The sequence below is a fragment of the Symsagittifera roscoffensis genome, chromosome 3 (assembly GCF_963678635.1).
Source record: "Symsagittifera roscoffensis chromosome 3, txSymRosc1.1, whole genome shotgun sequence".
Taxonomy (NCBI): Eukaryota; Metazoa; Xenacoelomorpha; order Acoela; family Convolutidae; genus Symsagittifera; species Symsagittifera roscoffensis.
Genome location: NC_087064.1, coordinates 23,006,685 through 23,031,120, shown reverse-complemented (window position 1 = coordinate 23,031,120; position 24,436 = coordinate 23,006,685). Strand labels below are relative to the sequence as shown.

The 24,436-nt window shown below is 40.6% G+C and overlaps 4 protein-coding genes across 5 annotated transcripts in view; 2 read left to right on the top strand and 2 right to left on the bottom strand.

The window, feature by feature from the left end:
• The window catches only part of LOC134841635 (uncharacterized), a 28,290-nt gene extending 26,441 nt beyond the window's left edge, over positions 1-1,849 (bottom strand). Inside the window, exon 1 of the mRNA XM_063857667.1 lies at positions 1,636-1,849. Within this exon, the coding sequence (XP_063713737.1) occupies positions 1,636-1,849 (214 nt within the window). The remainder of the gene's footprint in view (positions 1-1,635) is intronic.
• The window catches only part of LOC134841892 (dnaJ homolog subfamily B member 6-like), a 463,167-nt gene that overhangs the window by 289,409 nt on the left and 149,322 nt on the right, over positions 1-24,436 (top strand). The window lies entirely within an intron of this gene.
• Positions 1-24,436, top strand: part of LOC134841887 (E3 ubiquitin-protein ligase NEDD4-like) — a 378,569-nt gene that overhangs the window by 289,410 nt on the left and 64,723 nt on the right. The gene's annotated exons all lie outside the window — the stretch shown is intronic.
• LOC134841889 (leucine-rich repeat-containing protein 45-like) overlaps positions 1-24,436 on the bottom strand; it is a 449,626-nt gene that overhangs the window by 415,756 nt on the left and 9,434 nt on the right. The window lies entirely within an intron of this gene.

The window sequence follows — 24,436 nt, the reverse complement described above, 5'->3', positions numbered from 1 at the left end:
TTGCCATTATCGATCCAACCAAAGATTTCGCTTTCATTGGCAAGCTATAGGCCTCACTCATTGGGTATCCATTTTTTGGTTCCAAGCCAACCTTCCAACCCTTAATATTTTTTTGAATCATCTGCCAGGATTCCAGATTCAATTCCGTGACTAATGGTGTTCAGATTCTAGCGACTCCAGACTACGCATCCTCGACAATAATCATATTACCGTCGCCAATATCATGATGGTACTCGCTTAACAACCAGCTAGGATTTGCACCTCACTTTTCTCTTTCTCTGCAACGTCACCAAACCACGTGGCCAAGTCTCTTCTCTGGAATGACTGAATTCTCACGCATGATCATCCGTCAAAAGAGTGTCCTCCACTTCCGGTTCGAGGCAAGGGGCCGGTTACATCTTCTTTTGTGGTTCGTCTCTAGATTTTTCCGCTTTCTCTTTGGACTCTTCCCGATGAGGCAAAATCAGCTTGTGTATCACTTTCAATTTTCCCAGGTCTTCATCTTTCCCTTGTAACAACCATATCCGCTGTGTAGTCTCTTCATTCAAAGTCGCTGGAGGATGTGGGCACCAATAAGGTCTCAACAGATTCCAGACTACTCACAAATTCGTGAACAGAACGTTGTCCTCACCTCCTAGCCTCAATTCCTGATCGCAGTTTCTCTGATCGCGGCACACGGATAGTCTCGGGCTCAAGAAAAACGCCCAGGCTCAAATTCTCCCTTTCCGTCGTGTCGACTTCAATGATCTTTTCCATCCGGAATTTCAGCAACTCCGTGACCTCAAAGTTCATGCAAGCTGCTCCTGCTTCTGTGCTCGAGAAGGGATTGTATGAAATCCCCATGACGCCAGAGACATACTGATATTATCTCCGCTTCGTGGGCTTCGAGTACTTCTACGCCACCTCAATCATGGCACGATGCACGTCATCGTTACTGTCGAATTTCTTGTTCACACGGTTCTCAAGAGGTTGCCTGGAACCATCGTATTTCTCAACCTCGGCGTTTTGGTATACGTTCAAGATGATGCTCGGGACCCTATTCTTCAACGACCTATTCTTCGTCGCCTTCTAGTAGCAAGCTTGTATCGCCGCGTCAGGTATCACTGACACGACCCATCTCAAGAAAAAAGTAGTGTCCTTCCTCCCCGCAAGTTTCAGCCCGAAGTCATCTCGAGCAGCATACTGCATCATAATTCGGTAGGCATGAAGGCCTTTATCGTCCAATTTCAGCTTGTCAGATCCTCCAACGCAACTCCAGCCAGGCATCACGTGAACAGCAACTGATTCAAAGGATTCGCCATCAGAGGCTTGGTAGATGAGGGTGCCCTCAGTTCGTTTTCGAAGTACTCTTGCAGTAATTTTTCCCAGGTTCGTCCTAGTTGGCTCTTAAGCTTCAATTTTTTCACCTCCGCTTTTTGCTGTGTGTCCCAACTCCGGCGTTTCTGGACACTCCGCAATCCAGCTTATTTGGACAACTCTCTTGCTCCTTGATCGTATCCAGAGCAATCCTCCAAAAACGAGCAGTGTTCCTAGTGAGTCCTTTCTCCAGAGGATCATTCGATTTTTGTTGTTCGACTCTCTGGTGTTGACTCGAAACCCAATTCTTGCCGACATCCAACTCTCATGTTTGTGCACTTGTGGACCGTCTCTTTATCTTCTGTTTCTGTAGTTTAAAGTCCTCTTCTGTCACAGGACTGGGTGCAGCTTCCATGTCGGGCATCACTTCCACCAATTTCCTAGACGTCGAATTGTCTTGGTAAACAGTCCTCCATCTTGCGAAAATCATCGGAGGTGTCTGTTTTAGTTTCGCCTTTGACACCGCTTCCGTTGAGTGACTCCCTTCTTCCATCTCTCGTTTCCTTTTTCTTCAACTTGACTCCTTGTTCGGTGCTGTAGACACGATCATCAACGAAGCGGCCTCCTTTTTTTCCCTTTTTTTCCGACTGTTGCTTCCTCCCTGTTTTTATGTCTCAAGCAACTTTTTCTCAAACTTTTCAGCATTAGGTATAGTAATATTTTTAGATATAATAATAGGTTTATCTTTATTACTCAACTTGGTTTTAAGTTTTTTATTTTCACTTTTCATTTTTAAAGTAGAGCTGTCTTTACAAGATTTGGGTTCAGTTTTTGGCCTCGTTTCCTGGATATGTATCATTTTGCGAGGCAACTCTTCTCTCGCCACTTTGTCCAGTCCTGTTCTCATCAAAATAGGTTCGCCGAACTTCACCACTATGTCCCACAGTTCCTCCTTGAATTCCTCAACATCTAGTTTACGCTCCACCTTCTGATTGAACTCTGTCAAGAAGTTTTGCCATCGTTTTTGTGGGTCCCTGCCACCCCCTCTTCAGCTGGGGTCGCCCCGTGTCCAAGTCTTCCTCGGATTCACTGAGAGTTTTTTCCATTCTTTCGCGTTCAGTCGCTTCGGAGAGTTCTCGCTTCAAGGCATCTTTGAACTTATCTCCACTGGAAGATTTTTTTGTCTCCAGGAGTGTCGGCTTCACATTCTGGTAATACCGGTTCGTCCATTTCCAACTACTCTGATGTGGTTCTTGCTGGAAACTTCGAACAGCTCAATAGTCCATCGTCTCTACCTGACTTAAGTGAGTTAATGACACCCGACAAAGTTTTTATTCGCTTCAATCTGCTCAAGATACGAATCTTGTCCTTGTTTATTCGGACAATCAAGAACTTCATTGTTTTTAATTTTTTCAGTCATGTCATATCTAGTTGTCACTGGCAATGCGTATCCCGGTGTCTTCCCTCTTTGCATTGTGATTGGTGTATTAAGAATATTCAACGAGACACTGATGCAGAGGCCACTCTTGGTGATTGAGAATAATTTTCCTAAAATGAAAGCACTTTGGTGTTTTTAATCACATACCTGTTTTTTTATCAATTAGTTCATTGTAGTTTGTCAATCTCAACCTTACAAATGCAGTTTCCTTGGCTTTCAACCAAATCCTCCTACTCAAGAAAACCGGAGCTTTACATTCCAGTGTCATAATCAAGTTTAACGATTTTAATACGTGCTTCTTTTCCGGATTTCGAATCCTATGGACGTCGCATTGTTAAGATCTATTATAACATCAAAGTTCCTGATAAAATCCTGCTGCTGCTTTCTATTAGTTTATCTCCAGCGTTTGTTTGGCTTCTACCCCCTTTGGTTTCTTTCTCTTCTGTTACGACTCTTACAGATTTCGTCGACAGTTCATCTTTTATTACGTCCTTGTTTTGCAAGTCACTCTCGTCCAGTTTGTTTCTGGTGTCTTGCACAGTTGCTTGCGCTAACTTTTGTTTCGGGCAATTCTGATTCTTTACTGCTTCCCAAAACAGACGTAAATCCATTATGAAGTAATTTTTCTGGCTACAGAAGAAACATCTAGCGCCAATCTTGATTATCAAGTCACTGTAGAATTCATGTTATTCCATCTGGTTCATTTCGTCCTCATCTGGTTCATCAACCAGACTTTTCATTCCTTGTTTGTAAGAAGTGCAATCCTATATGTGATGATCTGCTGACCCACAATTCGCGAACGACCTGCGCTTTTTCATGCCGTCTCTCGGCTTGAACCAAGTCGAATTTTGCCGAGTTTTTCGGTTCGCTGACAACGAATATATATTTTTTTGGTTTCAATAAATTGTATTCTCTAGATTTCTGCCTCATCACTTCTGGGGATGGTGCAGCGTATAAAAGGTTGCCAACATATTCTCAGGTTGTCACTCTTCATCCCGTTTTCAAATTTTGAAGCTACACTAAGGATGATCCGTTTAGTTGACTCCTCTGGAACTTTTCCTTTTTTCAAGCTCTCTAGATCATCCAGAAATCGATCAATTGATTCGTCATATCTTTTTCTCTTCTTTTCAAACCTCATCATCGCTTGATCTAGCTTCATTCTAGAGCAGAAACGATTCAACATTTGTTCGAAAGTCTTGTCCGCTGTATTGCGTTCTTTTTCCTTCTTCCCTACCACGCATTTCAGTTCCGTGCCCTCCAGATTGCTTAGTCTCGCTCTGCAGTCTTGTTGTCATCATTCAATTTATCTTGCTATAGATGTAGCCTCATTACCTCGAACCAGTTGTCTATGCAACGGTCCGAATCGTCTTTAATTTGTTTTAGTTTCTTGAAGTTTTTCCTCGGTCTGTGTTTACCAAGTGTTTGCCCATGTCATGCCATCTGGTGCTAAACTCGTTTACATCGGATTTTCTCGGGACTCTGGTTGAATTTGATGCGTTTCCTTTTGTTGCTGACTTTCCTGGTTCCGATAATATGATATTGTTGATTTGAGTATTGTTGTTCTCCTCTTTTTTCTTCTTTTATCTCGGTATCGTTGTCACCGGTGTGTCTGTTTTGTCTGTCCTACTGGGCGATTTTGCCTTAGCTCGACCCTGTCATTTTCTGGCAACGACGCTCTTGTGTTCTTTTTATTCTGTTTTTACAATTTTAGTTTATGCACACGTTCCTATATATACAGGTGTTTTTAAAATAAAAGTAAAAAGTTTTTTTAGCTATCCAACCTTTCTAAAACAAGTTCGGTGTAATATCTATTTCAGCAGTCTGGTTTAAAAGTTAAACCTCCTAGTGGTCTTTCTAATTGCTCCTATAGCAAGTATCTGATGAAGGGCTGTTGCTTGCGCTTCCCAGGACCCCCAAAAAACGAGGTGGTGGTCAGCTTTTTGAGCTTCCCAAGACCTGATTACCCTAGTGTTAGGCAGTTGTTTTAACTTCCCAAGACTCAAGTCCTTTAGCGTTGGGTACTTGTTTTAGCTTCCCAAAAGTCAATTTTTTAATGTTGGGCAGTTGATTTAGCGTCCCAGGAGTCAAGTGTTGGGCAGTTGATTTAGCTTCCCAGGACTCAAGTGTTGGGCTGCTGATTTAGCTTCCCAGGGCTCAAGTGTTGGGCAGTTGATTTAAATTCTCAGGACTCAAGTGTTGGGCAGTTGATTTTGCTTCCCAGGACTCAAGTGTTGGGCAGCTGATTTAGCCTACCAGGACTCATGTGTTGGGCAGTTGATTTAGCTTCTCAGGACTCAAGTGGTGGGCAGCTGATTTAGCTTCCCAGGACTCAAGTGTTGGGCAGTTGATTTAGCTTCCCAGGACTCAGGTGTTCGGCAATTCATTTGGAATCCCAGAACTAAAGTGTTGGGCAGTTGATTTAGTTTCCCAGGACTCAAATGTTGGACGGTTGTTTCAGCTTCCCAGGACTGGTGCAAACCAGTAATGGGCGGCTGATTTATCCTCCCAGGACTCAAGTGTTGGGCAATTGATTTGGATTTCCAGAACTCGAGTGTTGGAAGTTGATTTAGCTTCCCAGGGCTCATGTGTTGGGCAGTTGTTTCAGCTTCCTAGGACTCCAGCAAAACAGTGTTGGGCAGTTGATTTAGCTTCCCGTGACTCCAGCCAACCAGTGGTGGGCAGCTGTTTTAGCCTCCCAGAAATCAAGTGTTGGGCAACTGATTTAGCTTTCCAGGACTCAATGTTGGGCAGTTGATTTATCCTGCCAGAACTCAAATGTTGGGCAGCTGATTTAACTTTCCAGGACTAAAATGTTGGGCAGTTGATTAAGCATCCCAGGGCTTAAGTGTTGGGCAGTTGATTAGGGTTCCCAGAACTGAAGTGTTGGGCAGTTGAGTTAGCTTCCCAGGACTCACGTGTTGGGCTGTTGTTTCAGCTTCCTAAGACTCCAGCAAAACAGTGTTGGTCAGTTGATTTAGCTTCCCGGGACTCCAGCCAACCAGTGCTGGGCAGCTGATTTAGCCTCCCAGGATTCAAGTGTTGTGCAATTGATTTAGCTTCCCAGGACTAAAGTGTTGGGCAGTTGAATTAGCTTCCCGGGACTCAAGTGTTGGGCAGTTGATTTGGATTTCCAGAACTCGAGTGTTGGGCAGTTGATTTAGCTTCCCAGGGCCCATGTGTTGGGCAGTTGTTTCAGCTTCCTAGGACTCCAGCAAAACAGTGTTGGGCAGTTGATTTAGCTTCCCGGGACTCCAGCCAACCAGTGTTGGGCAGCTGTTTGTTTTAGCCTCCCAGGATTCAAGTGTTGGGCAATTCATTTAGCTTCCCAGGACTCAATGATGGGCAGTTGATTTATCCTGCCAGAACTCAAATGTTGGGCAGTTGATTAGGGTTCCCAGAACTGAAGTGTTGGGCAGTTGAGTTAGCTTCCCAGGACTCACGTGTTGGGCTGTTGTTTCAGCTTCCTAGGAACCCAGCAAAACAGTGTTGGTCAGTTGATTTCGCTTCCCGGGACTCCAGCCAACCAGTGTTGGGCAGCTGATTTAGCCTCTCAGGATTCAAGTGTTGGGCAATTGATTTAGCTTCCCAGGACTCAATGTTGGCAGTTGATTTATCCTGCCAGAACTCAAATGTTGGGCAGCTGATTTATCTTTCCAGGACTCAAGTGTTGGGCAGTTGATTTAGCTTCCCAGGGCTTAATTGTTGGGCAGTTGATTTGGGTTCACAGAACTGAAGTGTTGGGCAGTTGAGTTAGCTTCCCAGGACCCACCTGTTGGGCAGTTGATTTATCCTGCCAGAACTCAAATGTTGGGCAGCTGATTTATCTTTCCAGGACTCAAGTGTTGGGCAGTTGATTTAGCTTCCCAGGGCTTAATTGTTGGGCAGTTGATTTGGGTTCACAGAACTGAAGTGTTGGGCAGTTGAGTTAGCTTCCCAGGACCCACCTGTTGGGCAGTTGATTTATCCTGCCAGAACTCAAATGTTGGGCAGCTGATTTAGTTTTCCAGGACTCAAATGTTGGGCAGTTGATTTAGCTTCCCAGGGCTTAATTGTTGGGCAGTTGATTTGGGTTCAAAGAACTGAAGTGTTGGGCAGTTGAGTTAGCTTCCCAGGACCCACCTGTTGGACAGTTGATTTATCCTCGCAGAACTCAAATGTTGGGCAGCTGATTTAGCTTTCCAGGACTCAAGTGTTGGGCAATTGATTTAGCTTCCCAGGGCTTAAGTGTTGGGAAGTTGATTTTGATTCCCAGAACTAAAGTGTCCTAAGTTTTTTATTTTTCACTTTTCATTTTTAAAGTAGAGCTGTCTTTACAAGATTTGGGTTCAGTTTTTGGCCTCGTTTCCTGGATATGTATCATTTTGCGAGGCAACTCTTCTCTCGCCACTTTGACCAGTCCTGTTCCCATCAAAATAGGTTCGCCGAATTTCACGACTATGTCCCACAGTTGAATTCTTCAACATCTACTTTACGCTCCACCTTCTGATTGAACTCTGTCAAAAAGTTTTGCCATCTCTTTTGATCCAGAGTACTCAAGAACATCGTTTTGTTTGCCTCGAAGGTATTCTTCTCTTTGCCCTCCTTACTCAAGAATACCATGCCTATGTCTACTGGTTGATTCCCAAGCAGTTATTCCAGATTCTTTCGAGGGGATCCCAGAGGTGGTGTCGCCGTGTCTGCCCACTCCTCTCCAATCAGGTCCTGCAGTAGCTCTAGCGTGGTGCCAAGACTGTGGGTCCCTGCCACCCCCTCTTCAGCTGGGGTCGCCCCGTGTCCAAGATTTCCTCGGATTCACTGAGAAGTTCTTCCATTCTTTCGCCTTCAGTCGCTTCGGAGCGTTCTCGCTTCAAGGCATCTTCGAACTTATCTCCACTGGAAGATTTTTTTGTCTCCAGGAGTGTCGGCTTCACATTTTGGTAATACCGGTTCGTCCATTTCCAACTACTCTGATGTGGTTCTTGCTGGAAACTTCGAACAGCTCGATAGTCCATCGTCTCTACCTGACTTAAGTGAGTTAATGACACCCGACAAAGTTTTTATTCGCTTCAATCTGCTCAAGATACGAATCTTGTCCTTGTTTATTCGGACAATCAAGAACTTCATAGTTTTTATTTTTTTCAGTCATGTCATATCTAGTTTTCAATGGCAATGCGTATCCCGGATTCTTCCCTCTCTGCATTGTGATTGGTGTATTAAGAATATTCAACGAGACACTGACGCAGCGGCCACTCTTGGTGATCGAGAATAATTTTCCTAAAATGAAAGCACTTTGGTGTTTGGTGTTTTTTATCACATACCTGTTTTTTATCAATTAGTTCATTGTAGTTATTCAATCTCAACCTTACAAATGCAGTTTCCTTGGCTTTCAACCAAACCCTCCTACTCAAGAAAACCGGAGCTTTACATTCCAGTGTCATCATCAACATTAACGATTTTATTACGTGCTTCTTTTCCGGATTTCGAATCCTGGACATCGCATTGTTAAGATCTATTATTACATCAAACTTCCTGATAAAATCCGTTGCCTAATTTAATTGATCACATTCATTTAGGTTTTCCATTACAAGGAAGTTCATCCACTGATTGGGTTCCCCCAATATTAATGCTAGCATCGGTGTTGTGCCAAGCAGACTTAGCGCCCATTTATTTGCTGCTGACAGTCGGATTCTGGAGTCTATCAGGTCATTTCTGTCAAATCACATCCGTTTCCATGTTTCTAATGGTATCACGCTCAAGACAGCTCCCGTCTCTAGCAACCCCTTCAAAGGCGTCTTCCTTCCATTTATGTCCAGTACATGAGCAGACACGTCCGCTTCTGTGCCCAAATGCATAGCGTCCTCCTCAAGCATTGCGCAGTGTCCAATTGACCTTTCTTTGGTGTTCCTCTCAGCCCACGAAGATCTGGCCCACCAGGTCATCGTCACAAGTTGTCATCACCTTTGTATAAAAGTTTATTTCATCTATGTTTTGCATGACCTCGTGTGGACTGTATGCTTCGGTGCACCTGCTGTAGTCATTTCTCGATTTCACCCTTCTCTTGTCAACAAGGCTCTGATCGCTTTTGACGGGTTTTGAGGACTTATGGCTCGCAAATAGTCGGCATTTATGTCTATGTACCTCGGTGTTTGGTCGCTTGGTTCGCTCAGGTTCCTCCTTACTTCGTGACCACCTACGGTGAATTTTGATCTTATCCTCGCTCTAATTTTCGTGATCCCGAACGTTTTCCAAGTTTCAATGTTCAAAGCATTGCAATTGCTCCTGATCTTGAAAGTGTCGCTTAACTCAAGTTTGGCTCTTGCTGCTGACATTTTTTCATCCCGTTTTTGTTTTTATTTTTCCTGTGTCAGTCTTTGATCAATTTAATTCGTTGTCAAATCTTGTTTCACTTTACTTATTGCATCTGCTGCTGCTTTCTATTAATTTATCTCCAGCGTTTGTTTGGCTTCTACCCCCTTTGGTTTCTTTCTCTTCTGTTACGACTCTTACAGATTTCGTCGACAGTTCATCTTTTATTACGTCCTTGTTTTGCAAGTCACTCTCGGCCAGTTTGTTTCTGGTGTCTTGCACAGTTGCTTGCGCTATCTTTTGTTTCGGGCAATTCTGATTCTTTACTGCTTCACAAAACAGACAAAAATCCATTATGAAGTGATTTTCCTAGCTACAGAAGAAACATCTAGCGCCAATCTTGATTATCAAGTCACTGTAGAATTCATGTTATTCCTTCTGGTTCATTTCGTCCTCATCTGGTGCATCAACCAGACTTTTCATTCCTTGTTTGTAAGAAGTGCAATCCTATATGTGATGATCTGCTGACCCACAATTCGCCAACGACCTGCGCTTTTTCATGCCGTCTCTCGGCTTGACCAAGTCGAATTTTGCCGAATTTTTTGGTTCGCTGACAACGAATATATTTTTTTTGGTTTCAATAAAATGTATTCTCTAGATCACTTCTGGGGATGGTGCAGCGTATAAAAGGTTGCCAACATATTCTCAGGTCGTCACTCTTCATCCCGTTTTCAAATTTTGAAGCTACACTAAGGATGATCCGTTTAGTTGACTCCTCTGGAACTTTTCCTTTTTTCAAGCTCGCTAGATCATCCAGAAATCGATCAATTGATTCGTCAAATCTTTTTTTCTTCTTTTCAAACCTCAACATCGCTTGATCTAGCTTCATTCTAGAGCAGAAATGATTCAACATTCGTTCGAAAGTCTTGTCCGCTGTATCGCGTTCTTTTTCCTTCTTCCCTACCGCGCATTTCAGTTCCGTGCCCTCCAGATTGCTTAGTCTCGCTCTGCAGTCTTGTTGTCATCATTCAATTTATCTTGCTCTAGATGTAGCCTCATTACCTCGACCCAGTTGTCTATGCAGCGGTCCTAATCGTCTTTAATTTGTTTTAGTTTCTTGAAGTTTTTCCTCGGTCTGTGTTTCCCATGTGTTTGCCCATGTCATGCCATCTGGTGCTAAACTCGTTTACATTGGATTCTCTCGGGACTCTGGTTGAATTTGATGCACTTCCTTTTGTTGCTGACTTTCTTGGTTCCGATAATATGATATTGTTGATTTGAGTATTGTTGTTTTCCTCTTTTTTCTTCTTTTATCTCGGTATCGTTGTCACTGGTGTCTGTTTTGTCTGTCCTACTGGGCGATTTTGCCTTGGCTCGACCCTGTCATTTTCTGGCAACGACGCTCTGGCGTTCTTCTTATTCTGTTCTTACAATTTTAGTTTATGCACACGTTCTTGTATATACAAGTGTTTTTAAACCAAAAGTAAAAAGTTTTTTTTAGCTATCCAACCTTTCTAACACAAGTTCGGTGTAATATCTATTTCAGCAGTCTGGTTTAAAAGTTAAACCTCCCAGTGGTCTTTCTAATTGCTCCTATAGCAAGTATCTGATGTAGGGCTGTTGCTTGCGCTTCCCAGGACCCCCAAAAACCGAGGTGGTGGTCAGCTTTTTGAGCTTCCCAAGACCTGATTACCCTAGTGTTAGGCAGTTGTTTTAACTTCCCAAGACTCAAGTCCTTTAGCGTTGGTTACTTGTTTTAGCTTCCCAAAAGTCAATTTTTTAATGTTGGGCAGTTGATTTAGCGTTCCAGGAGTCAAGTGTTGGGCAGTTGATTTAGCTTCCCAGGACTCAAGTGTTGGGCTGCTGATTTAGCCTCCCAGGGCTCAAGTGTTGGGCAGTTGATTTAGCTTCTCAGGACTCAAGTGTTGGGCAGTTGATTTAGCTTCCCAGGACTCAAGTGTTGGGCAGCTGATTTAGCCTCCCGGGACTCATGTGTTGGGCAGTTGATTTTGCTTCTCAGGACTCAAGTGGTGGGCAGCTGATTTAGCTTCCCAGGACTCAAGTGTTGGGCAGTTGATTTAGCTTCCCAGGACTCAAGTGTTCGGCAATTCATTTGGAATCCCAGAACTCAACCGTTGGGCAGTTGATTTAGTTTCCCAGGACTCAAATGTTGGACGGTTGTTTCAGCTTCCCAGGACTGGTGCAAACCAGTAATGGGCGGCTGATTTATCCTCCCAGGAGTCAGGTGTCGGGCAGTTGATTTAGCTTCCCAGGACTCAAGTGTTGCGCAGCTGGTTTAGCCTCCTAGAACTCAAGTGTTGAGCAGTTGTTATAGCTTCCCTGGACTCAAGTGTTGGGCAGTTGATTTAGCTTCCCGGGACTCAAGTCTTGGGCAGTTGATTTGGATTTCCAGAACTCGAGTGTTGGGAGTTGATTTAGCTTCCCAGGGCTCATGTGTTGGACAGTTGTTTCAGCTTCCTATGACTCCAGCAAAACAGTGTTGGGCAGTTGATTTAGCTTCCCGGGACTCCAGTCAACCAGTGTTGGGCAGCTGTTTTAGCCTCCCAGGATTCAAGTGTTGGGCAATTGATTTAGCTTCCCAGGACTCAATGTTGGGCAGTTGATTTATCCTGCCAGAACTCAAATGTTGGGCAGCTGAATTAGCTTTCCAGCACTCAAATGCTAGGCAGTTGATTTAGCTTCCCAGGGCTTAAGTGTTGGGCAGTTGATTAGGGTTCCCAGAACTGAAGTGTTGGGCAGTTGAGTTAGCTTCAAAGGACTCACGTGTTGGGCTGTTGTTTCAGCTTCCTAGGACTCCAGAAAATTAGTGTTGGTCAGTTGATTTAGCTTCCCGGGACTCCAGCCGACCAGTGTTGGGCAGCTGATTTAGCCTCCCAGGGTTCAAGTGTTGGGCAATTGATTTAGCTTCCCAGAACTCAAAGGTTGGGCAGTTGATTTAGCTTTCCAGGACTCAAATGTTGGGCAGTTGATTTAGCTTCCCAGGGCTTAAGTGTTGGGCAGTTGATTAGGGTTCCCAGAACTGAAGTGTTGGGCAGTTGATTTAGCTTCCCGGGACTCAAGTGTTGGGCAGTTGATTTGGATTTCCAGAACTCGAGTGTTGGGCAGTTGATTTAGCTTCCCAGGGCTCATGTGTTGGGCAGTTGTTTCAGCTTCCTAGGACTCCAGCAAAACAGTGTTGGGCAGTTGATTTAGCTTCCCGGGACTCCCGCCAACCAGTGTTGGTCGCTGTTTTAGCCTCCCAGGATTCAAGTGTTGGGCAATTGATTTAGCTTCCCAGGATTCAATGTCCGGCAGTTGATTTATCTTGCCAGAACTCAAATGTTGGGCAGCTGATTTAGCTTTCCAGGACTCAAATGCTGGGCAGTTGATTTAGCTTCCCAGGGCTTAAGTGTTGGGCAGTTGATTAGGGTTCCCAGAACTGAAGTGTTGGGCAGTTGAGTTAGCTTCCCAGGACTCACGTGTTGGGCTGTTATTTCAGCTTCCTAGGACTCCAGCAAAACAGTGTTGGTCAGTTGAGTTAGCTTCCCGGGACTCCAGGCAACCAGTGTTGGGCAGCTCATTTAGCCTCCCAGGATTCAAGTGTTGGCCAATTGATTTAGCTTTCCAGGACTCAATGTTAGGCAGTTGATTTATCCTGCCAGAACTCAAATGTTGGGCAGAAGATTTATCTTTCCAGGACTCCTCAAGTGTTGGGCAGTTGATTTAGCTTCCCAGGGCTTAAGTGTTGGGCAGTTGATTTGGGTTCCCAGAACTGAAGTGTTGGGCAGTTGAGTTAGCTTCCCAGGACCCACGTATTGGACAGTTGATTTATCCTCCCAGAACTCAAATGTTAGGCAGCTGATTTAGCTTTCCAGGACTCAAGTGTTGGGCAATAGGTGAAGCTTTCCAGAGCTTAAGTGTTGGGCAGTTGATTTGGATTCCCAGAACTAAAGTGTTGGGCAGTTGATTTAGCTTCCCAGGTCTGCAGCAAACCAATGTTAGGCAGTTGAGTAAGCTTTCCAGGACTTCAGCAAACCAGTTTTGGGCAGTTGATTTAGTTTTCCAGGACTCAAGTAGATTTAGTGTTGGGCAATTAATTTAGGTTCCCAGGACTTCAGCAAACCAGTGTTGGGAAGTTGACTTAGTTTCCCAGGACTCAAGTATATTTAGTGTTGGGCAGTTGACTTAGCTTTCCACGAATGACTCAGGAACTCGTGTAAAGTGCCCCCACCCCTAATATTCTTATCAAAAATTTGTCTGAATGTCTCAAAAAACTCCTGCGCTCCCTCAATCAATTGCAATTGGAAAGTCAGATCGGGTTTCCTACACCAGGTTATGATTGAAAATTGCTTAAGAGTAAGTTTGATTGTCTCGAAATTGTACCAATTCTTTTTGAAACTTTCCAGTAAAAACTCAAAAGTGTTATAAGATCTCTAACAAAAACGTAATATGCCAAATATGCTAAAGTTATTGTTCCAAAAATCTTGTCTGGTACCTGGTTGTCAGATGTAATCTCCACTGCTGTTGTGAATTTGGGTTTATTTACCTTATTGATGTCCAAAAAAAGTTTATCTCCAATCTTTCCATCCGATCCGGCCAGACCACCTACCTTATCTGGAGTTTACTATGGGGTACCTTCGCGTTTCAACTTTTGTTACTAGTCTTTATTGCAGTCAGTATCAACTCTGTTTAATATAGTGTAACCAAATCGACGATGCGGATTGTTTGGTTGTTGTAATAAGACCCCTCTTTTTACAGTTTCCAACCACAACCCTTCAATTTAACCAACCCCCAGTCTAACATCCCCTCTTTATTGTCCCCCACTTAAAAGAAAACCCCTTAAGCGCAACGGGTTCCAAACAGTGATCTCCGGTAGGGGTTACACTGCACTGGTCACACATATGGTAACTTCTTCCCAGAAGTATCCTCTCGATGCCCATGATTTCAGTTCTCTGAACCGCTTCACTATCCAACTGGAAACTTTTTCCAGAGAAGTGTCCCAGTAGCTATCCAGGGTTGAAAGCTATCTCAAAACCCTCTCAACGACCCATATTCGAGCACCTGCTAAACACTTGCTATATTGATTGGAACGATCGGCCTTATTGTGAAGCAGTATAGGTTTAGTATCAATTATTATGAAGGTCCGATCCATCTAATCTGGAAATCAAAGTCACCGTCAATTTTTTTGTTTTTTTTCTGGTTTTTCTTTTAATATCTCTGCTTTTTTATTTTTGTTTCGCTCTACGTCTTTTACTTTTACTGTTTTTTGTTTCGCTTTACGTCTTCCTCTAGTGGCCCCCCATACTAGGTTATCTAAGACTCGTATTCGAAAGCGCACCAAAAAATTTTTCAAAGGTTTGCCTAAAAAGCTATCACGGAACGACCAAAAGGTGGACACGTTCCAGTTGAACCGTACCACCCAACTCTAGTATAGGCATGTAGCCCGAAGCTGAGTCAAGTGGGTTCGATCCCGTAGTCATCATGTCATAAAACACCACGGAGCGCCATAAAACTCTATCGAGCGGTCGTCCGCTTTCATCGCTTACGTCACATATGAAGTTAAGAGAAATAGGCCCTTTTTCCAGTGTCTCAGGGGTCAGGGACACTACCTTTTGTGATTTTGTAACTCACTAGGTCGGAGCCAACTCGGTTGGCTAAAGACAAGTGACTTCAAAATTGTGTTACAATTTAAAGGCCACTACCAAAATACCCCCACTCTAGAAATAAGAATCCCCGTGGCTTGATCTCTAAATACCTAAAACGCGCAAACGCGTTTAAACACAGGGTTGAAAACTCAAGTATACCACTAGTTTTTATAGGACAGTGCACCGACAATCCATTTCAGATGGATCTACCTAAAACCTGCCTTATTTCAACATGACTAAAATATGCATTCAAAAAATTAAATACAGTACTCACATTTGACGCGATTCTAGAATTAAATGAATAATGTAAGTAAAGCAACCATAGAAATTTTAGGGAATAACTTGTTTTATCTCAAGTATTTTCATTCTCTGGACAATTGGGTCGCTTCACTCGTCGACCTGCCCAGTCAAACTTCTCCTTACTCCATTGTAAACACTCACGCAATAACTCTAGGCTTTCTCTATCAGGTACAAAACAGCTCTACTCGAATTAATGGATAATTTTACAAAAAAAAATTCGAAAAGCATTTGTCTCCGGACTGATTTCTGTCCACTATCGCGCAATTTTTTTTCGAGTCTTTTGAGTTTATTGACTTCTTATTTCAATTGATTTGATAAACTTGAGCATTTTATGGCCAGTTCGATTTTTTTAAAAAACTTTTGTTACCCCCAAAATTCAGAAAAAACTTCAGAATATGACCGACTGGCGCAGACGACAGAGATCTCTTGTGACTCAAAAAAAATTTGAGCTAGAGTGTATTGCCAGGCTGAGAATCTGGGAGAGCAAATTAGTCTTGAAATTAAAATATTGTTATCTAATATGATATTTCTATTTAGATAAAAAGACTGGCATGACAATTGTTTGACTGGGCTGATTGAACGAGAAACTTTAACAGAGTTCCAAAGTCAGATCCAAGCGCAGGTGGATGCTGAATTTGAATTGCTGCTTAGCTTTACCATGACTAATTGTTACTGCCGTATTTTTTAGAGAGTAGATAAAAAATTGATAAGGAGCAGGCTTCTGTTAATGACCAGTGGTACTGTATCTCATTATCGTGATTGTGGAGGCTCACTGACAACGATGACGAACGATAAGATCATCGATCCGGAGTCCGGGGATTATGTGCTGGTCGGTCATACGGAAGAAATTTTAGTAATTTTTTACTTCGAATGTAGTTAATTTGAGTTTTGGACCCATTCATGCTCAGGTTTCTCGCATTAGCTGCAACAAAGAATCAATTAATCAGAAAAGTCGAATTTACAAAAGCTGGAAAATTGACGGAAATTTAGTCAAGATTCAAATTGTTATTTTCATTTTGCCAGATAAAATCGCATTTGAGGAGAAACGTCCTTTTACTGACTGTAGCCTAAGTGTGATCTCAAAGAATAGATACGTGAGTGATGCGCTGGGAGCAAAAACAACCCTGATTGGGAAGTACGCGCACTTAAGTGGACCAATTGTCCAGAAACTCCTTTGAAAATTTGTGAGAATATTTGAGCTGTACTTTTTACCTTCTTCAAACTTCTAGAGTTACAACTATTTTACTAGATCGTGCCTGGGACTAGTTCCAGAGTAGTTACCCCGATGCGATTACTGATTTTAATTTCTTGAGCCCATTTTTCATATTTATGTTGAGGTGAGGCGAGGTTTAGATTGATCCACCTGAATTAAAACTAATGGTATTTACTTGAGGTACCACCCTTGTTTTCAAGGGTGTTCGGTTGTTTTAGGTATTTAGAGACCAAGACAAGGGAATATGCTTACTTCTATCTAAAACGGGGGTAGTTTCGTAGTGAACTTTAAGCTGAACCGATTTTAAAGTTCCATCTCATAAGCCAACCGTGAATTGGCTCCGACTGTTTGAAGTACAAAAGTACAAGAGATTTTGTCCTTGACTCTTGAGTCAACGGTTATAGGGCATACTATCTTCACTTCTTATTGGACGTGAACGAATGACTCCTAGACATCCTTCAAAAAAACAGAGTTTGGTAAAACTCTTCACCGAATTTGAGAAAAGGAATATTCATAGTAAGATCGTCAACACCCTCCTGCGGCTTCTTTTATCTGGTCTGTTCTGCCTTACCTCTTTGTCTACAGCCTCCTTGACCAATTTTTTCTAAATGTTTTTTCGTTTTAAAAAACTAACTAAATCTGAGGTTTTAGTTTCAAGGAGTAGAACGGTTTCGAAAAGCTTCCCTCCATAAGTTTGTAAGGCAATTTTTTTAACACACAAAAGTAGGGCCCTCGGAATAGTCAGATTCTTGTTTTTTTTAACGTATGAATTTTTTTAAACTTTTCTCAAAAATTAACCTCCCAAAGCTGAGATAGTGGAAGATACCGGGTAGTAAGAAGCTCCCCTGCATTAATGACTACTCAAAGTTTTTAACAAAAAATATATCGTCTTTGGAAAAATCATTTATTTAGTTTGTTTTGATGTCTTTTTTTTCTGAATTTTTTTTTAAAAAATGGCGTTTTCTTGACAAACCTAATTTGTCAAAAAAAATTCCGTAAGTCTAAATTTTTTGACCTTTTTCACAAAATTACCTTCCCATATCTGAGAGTTCGTTTACAAGCCAAAGAACGGGTTGAAAAAATGCCCTTGCTAACGCAACTACGCCAAGTACGCAACTGGCCCTCGGTAAAAACAAAAATGTTTTGAAACTTTTTGACTTTTTCGAGAATTACTATGCCGAACCTGGTTCAATGGGTTCAACCGAAATCAGAGGTTGGTTGAATTTGTTCCGCATAAGTTGCCGCATCCAAAGTTTATTAAACAACAAGGAAAAAAATTATGGCCATCAAACAAGACAAAGTTTTGAAACTTTGACAATATTTAGAAACATATAATAACAATAATAATAATAAAAAACAGAAATTAGGAAAAATAAATCAAAGGGAGTTAGCTCCTTTTAAATTTTTGTCAAATCTAAACTTTTAAAGTTTAGTTTTCTAATGTTTTTACAGTTCATGCATCGGCAGTCAATTCTCCACCAGCATGGATCGTTTTCGTTGAATTTCTCTTGAAAATGTCTCCAGAAAAAACATTCGTTATTAGTTCTTTTATGTTTTCATGCTCCATGATATCAATTTTAAGGTGTTCATTCAAGGCGTTCGTAATATTGCAGGCTCTCAGGAAAAAGTCAGATTCTAAATTTTGCAGTCGGAATTGTTTGCTTTCGTATTTTTTCAGATTCGCATATCTTTTTTGTCCTTTTTCGTTAACATTTTTGAATTTTTTTCCAATGTAGGTCACTTGTTCCAGTTAGAGTTTTGTGCAGTAGCAGTGGAATGTCTAGTTCATGATGAAGTGATAGAGGAAGGATATGTAGGGAAATCAATCGATCTTTGTATTCTTGAGTTGGACTCAATATCCATGCTGTTGCTTTCTTTTGTACACTTTCAATTAATTTGAAATCTCTTTTTGAGGTTTTCATAATGATGAGTCATAAATTACAAAAGGTGTAACATATGATTTGTATGATTTTAATTTCATGGCCTTTCTTGTTATTTCGCCAACTTAATATGCTAGTGACTATAAGATCCAAATCTTTCATTTCTGCTGTTTTTTTAAGAACAATTCCATTTATTTCAATTTTTCCATTCCCTTTCAAACTGAGAAGTTGTGGTTTTGACACTTTTACTGCCATAGAATTTATTACACACCAATTCCAAATTCTCTTCGCATTGATATTTAAAATTAATGGATCAGCGCATCAATTTTGTAATCGTCTGCGTAGCCAAAACTTGCTGACATTGCTTAATCTGGTAGATCATTTATATAGAAAATAAACATCAAAGGTCCAAGAATTGACCCCTGAGGCACACCACTGTGTATTGGTAATGTCTCGGATACTGCTTGTCCAATGCGAACGGTTTGTTTTCTATCTGTTAGATAATTTTTTAGTAGCTTTAAACTTTGTCCTGTGAAATCAAAGCTCCTAATTTTTCAATTATCAATGCGTGTTTCAACTGGTCAAATGCCTTTTGGAAATCTAGGTAGAGGCAAGCCAGGTAATTTGATTAGATATTATCATAGTAAGTGTATACCTCATGGAGATACTCAATGAGTTTTGTAACAGTAGATCGTTTTTGTCGGAAGCCGTGTTGTGAGTTTGAGATGCTAAATTTAACTGATGAGATCTTTTTATCGAAAATTATTTTTTTCTAACACCTTTAAGATAACCGTTAGCAGATTTATCGGTCGGTAGTTTGAGACAATTTGTTTGTCTCCCTCTATGAAGATAGGAACAATTTCGCTTATTTTCCATGTTGACGGAAAAACACATTTGTTAGCAATTGTGTTAAAAAGTAGATACAGAGATTTTAGAGATAGAACAGCTTAGTTTTATTAAAAGAATGTTTCCTTGGTTATCAGGTCCTTTGGCTTTGTTGATATCCAAGATTTCAAGGATTTTTTCGATTTCCGTTGTGGTGAAATGGAGATTCGCTATTTCACATTCATGAGATGGGTTATTCTCGCCGACATAGATCGAGTGGCTAAAAACTGACTGAAATTATTTATTACACAAATTGGCTTCATCGATATTTGATGTAGCTCTTTGATCATCCAGGTAGATTTCACCTGGGATCGTAATTGTTTTTCGAATACTTTTTAATTATTTTTAAGTTACCATCAACAAATAAGTTTTCTTCGTATGTTCTTTGGTCTTCGCTTAAGTTTATCTTAAGGTGTTTTTCAAATAGTTTCAGTTTGTCTAACTGACATTCGGTTACGTTTTTTTCACATTTTCTGCGCATTTTATCCATAATTTTGATGAGATTTGATGTTTCAGATGTTACCCAAAGTGCCAGAGTACTTCGATGTTTTGTTTTCCTGGGAATGTGCTTTTCGATTATGTTAATCAGCGAAGTGTATCACAGTTCAGTCAATAGATCAACATTGCTGTAGCAGTATGGGGTAAATGGTTTTTCATTGATGTATTGATTTTTTTCGTCTCGGTTTCCTTTCGAGAATGAGAATCCCTGGAAGCCATTGCGGTCACTTACTTCTTTTTCTCTGATGTGATCCTTTTTCAAAATAAGGTTGAGTTTTGCGTGGCAAGGCGGATGATCCGTTTTATATAAGGATTTGAATCCATTTTTTTTTCACAAGAGTTAACAAATCTGGGTGGTTGCAGAGTATTAATTCTAGCTGTACTTTTTTTCCCGTTATCATTTGTTCAAAGTTGAGTTCTGCAAGAGCGTCCAGGAAGGCCTGTTCGTCTTCATCAGAGGAGATTAGGGTCGACCAATCGATTTGAGCAAAGTTTATGTCTCCAGTAATCCTTACGTTTCTTACATTTAATTCTATTTGTTTTTGCCTAATAAAATACAGAAATCTCAATAGCGTTTTTGACGACCAGCCGTTCTCGCTTCCTTTGGGGGCACAGTATATGCAAGCTATAATGACGGGGTTTTTGATCGAGAGCTTGACTATTAGGCAGTCATTGAAAGTTGAGGGTATGCTAGTGAGGTATTTCGTGGTTTATTCCAATTATAACACCTCCGTGTTTTGATTTGCCGTTAACGCTTTGCATGTCGTTCCTATGGATGTTAAATTTGTCAAGAAATATTGCTCCTGTCGTCATATATTCAGTTAACCATGTATCTGTTAGACAAATGATATCGTAGTTGTTTTTAGATTGGATGGCATTCGAGAAGAGAGTTCTTCTAGATTATTCTAAGATGCTTCTGACATTATAGAGTAGTAGATTAGTTTTTTTTCTTAATCAATTGTTGTCTGTTGTTCAGATTTAGGCAACTTCACTATCCATTGGTTTCCATCTCTTTTGTATAGCTTACCATCCCCTACACTAAAGTCTTTCTTTTTTTGCCCCTGATCTTTAAGTTCTCTTCTTTTCTTTAAAGACTCGTTTTCTATCGCGGCTTCTTCGTTTGTTAGTTCATTGCTTTTGAATACTGGAACTCCATAGTTTTTCAGTTTTCGTGCTGATGATAAGATCAACCGTTTCAGCCAAACATTTGGCAGTTTGAGAAGTATCGTTCTGTCACGATCATTAACTCTTTGGCCTTGTCTAATCAAGTCGCTGAGTTTACATTCAACTTCCATATGTGTTGCGAATCTTATAATTCGTCTTATTTCATTTAATTAGTTTTAAAGTTTCTTAACTGGTTAATTTAGATATGACCTTGTTATCTTCATTCTCTCCGACGGAGAGAATGACCGTCCACTTTTTTAATGTTTTAACTTAGAGATTAATTCACTTTTTAAACATATCTTATTTGTAACTAAGTAGAATTAACCGTAACAAAGGAACATTTTATCATGGCGCAGTCAGCAGGATACGAACCTACGCGGGAAATCATGGCGCAGTCAAACAGCAACGAATCAAACGTGAGAGGTATACCTTCATTTTGGCAGAACCACACAGTGGACCCACCAATTCCTTGGGAAGAGTGGAGCGATCTATTCCAGCTAGCGATAATCGCAAAAGAGAATATCGACATCGAAAATCTCTTGAATCCAACGGAACGATATCACCCACCTCCCCCAACATTGGAAAATCCGCCGGAAAACGAATCCGACGCTCAAAAAACATCACGCATCGAGAGGAATATCCAAGAACAAAAGAGATTCGATGATGAAGAAATGGCCTCAATAAAGTTAGAAACCAAGAAATTCAACGGTATGAGACTGGAAGAGGCGGACAAAAAACTAAGATCCATACTTTATCTAGCCCTTGGAAACGAAGGAAAGAAAATTTTCGGCCAGAAGTTCACAAGAGTCAAAGTTCTACAAATTTCTTTCAAAGAATTTTGGGACAATTTGTCCACAGCTTTTGTGAGAAAAACAAACATAACCTTCGAAAGACACAAACTCTTAAACAGAAAACAGAGGGACAGAGAATCATTAGAACAATTCTGGGGGGCACTGGCTGAAATGGCAAAACGATGTAACATTCCCACAGGAGAAGACGAATGGATTAGAGATATTTTTATTAATAACATGAAGAATTCAGATATCCAACGGAAACTTCTCACGGAAACCTTACCGCCACTAGAAGCCTTAAACGTAGCCCTGATTGATGAAAAAGGAATTACAAACCACATAAAGATGACGAGTACTTTTAAATCCAGCGGATATTCTTCCAACAAATCTTTTAATCATTTTAATGTAAAAAGAGAACCCACCCTAAACATCGAAAGAAACAACACATGTATGAAGTGCGGCGGAAGTTTTACAAAAGGACATCTAGCGGTTTGCCCGGCTAAAGATACAACATGTACGACTTGTAAATATCGAGGACATTTTACTAGACTTTGTAAATCACGCCGTAAAAATGTAAATTTTGTGGATAGCCAAATTGTAAATAATACGGATCATCATTATCCTTCGGAACAACCAGATGTACATATTGACCACGCTAATAGAGAATGCTGTGGAGTAATAAATGCATGGTCAGAGTCTGGACAAAGCGATAACGATGATTACTCAGTATTAAACGTAACAACTATCTACGATGATCAAGGAAAGGAGATGAAGAAACTACTAAATATCGGCTTAGGAAATGAAAACCAAGTAATTCTGAACATACAGGTGGATTCAGCAAGCCCTGTAAGCTTCCTTAAACAGAATGTGTTACACGAGTTGAGACTACGAGACCCCTACGTGAAAATATATCCAGTGGATAAAGCTACCAAGGAACTCTATTGTGGATTTACGAACAATGCAATAAATATCACTGGAAAAGTAATTGTCCCAATTTTCTCAAATGGATGGTCCCACAAGGAATGCCACTTCTTTCTAACTCAAGGTCATGAAAGAAACATCTTGGGAAACGACAATTTACCAAAAGTCGGAATCGAAGTTTCACAAAAACAATACGCAACATTCACCAACAAGAGAACTTGTAAGTTTATCAATTCCGTTATTTCACTTGACATAGATAATGAAATAGAAATGATTGGAAAAACCTTCAAACAACTATTCCTTCGGATTGGAAAAATAAAGAATCAAACAAAAATAACACATTTTCATGAACCATTAAAGCCAATTCAACTAAAAGGCAGGAGGGTCCCTTTACACTTACTAGACTCAGTAAAAATAGAATTATACAGGCTTAAATCCGAAGGACACATCAAAAAATTAGAAAACTGTGACGAGGACAGATTTATTAGTCCGATAGTTATTACTTGTAAAAAAGACAAATCGATAAAGCTAGCCCTTGATTCAAAATTCATCAACAAACAAATATACAAGAACAAATATCAGATGCCTAATATACACGAATTAGTTGATAACGTGGCGGCTCAAATTTCGGACAATTCCGCCGGAGAAGTATGGTTTACAAACCTAGACCTAAAGAACGCATATAGTCAACTCGCACTGGACAATTTTACTAGTAGCCAATGCAACTTTAGTCTAGTCGGCGGAGATATAACAGGCACTTATCAATTTTTAACGGGTTTTTACGGACTCGGCGATATGCCAAACGAGTTTCAGAGAGTCATGGACTCAACTTTGGGAAACATTCCTTTTACAAATTGCTACCTCGACGATATATTAGTCGCTTCCAAAGGAAGTTTTAACGATCACAAGAAAATCGTTTACAAAATTTTATCAACGTTAGACACTTACAATTTCGCAGTTAAATGGTCGAAGTGCAAATTCTTCCAAAAAGAAATTGAATGGCTCGGTTTTAAAATATCGAAATCCGGAATCGCCCCATTATTCGATAAAACCAAGGCAATCAAAAATATTCCAATTCCAAAGAATCTAAAAGAATTAAGATCATTCTTCGGGTCAACTAATCAGTACATTAAATTTGTACCAAATTTAGCATCCCTCGGAAGCCCGCTTAGACCTCTTCTAAACTAGAAGTCAATTTTCCTTTGGAATGAAGATCACTCAAAAGCATTCGATAAGATTAAATCAGAAATAGTAAATCTTACCGAAAACACACACTTCGACGTAAAAAAGTCCACGAGAGTAAAAACCGATGCTTCACACAATGGGTTAGGTGCATCCCTCGAACAACTCCATGAAAACGTTTGGAAAACAGTGTCATTTGCTTCAAGATTTTTAAATCCTCATGAATCCAAATATTCAACAAACGAATTAGAGTTATTAGGAGTTGTATGGGCGGTGGAACATTACAAAAATTATCTTTACGGTTCCGAATTCGAAATTATTACCGACCACAAAGCTCTCCTTTCCGCTCTGTCACCTAATCACGGAAACAAAACGTACCATAGCCGATTGACAAGATGGGTAGATCGTCTTCTACCATTCAATTTTACTATCAAACATTTAGCGGGAAAAGATATGGGTTTTACCGATCTAATTTCAAGAAATCCTTCGGGTAAAGCAATTTCCCCATCCCATTACGACGAAGAATTCGTAGTTGCAACTACCAAAAAAGTATATAATGCACTCAATCCTTTGGATAATGAAAATCCATTACGTAATTCAATTAATTCAATTTCGGAAAATTCCCAGTACACGAAATTACGAAATCACGTAATAATTACAGCATTGAATTTCGTCAATTCTTCCATCTCAATCTGCAATCAAAAACACTTTAGAACAGAATTTTGTAACTCTAAATGTATTCCCGCGGATTTCTCAAGCACAGATTCTACTAAAATCCTTCTATCAAATTCAGCCTTTATTTATTTTTTAATTATTAACAGTAGCTTAATTAGTAATCCTTCGGATTTCAAACTTATAAATAGTGTAAATATGTCGAATAACCAAATTGTAGTAAACCCTTCCACTTCCGGAATACAGGTCTCTATTGATTTCCAAAT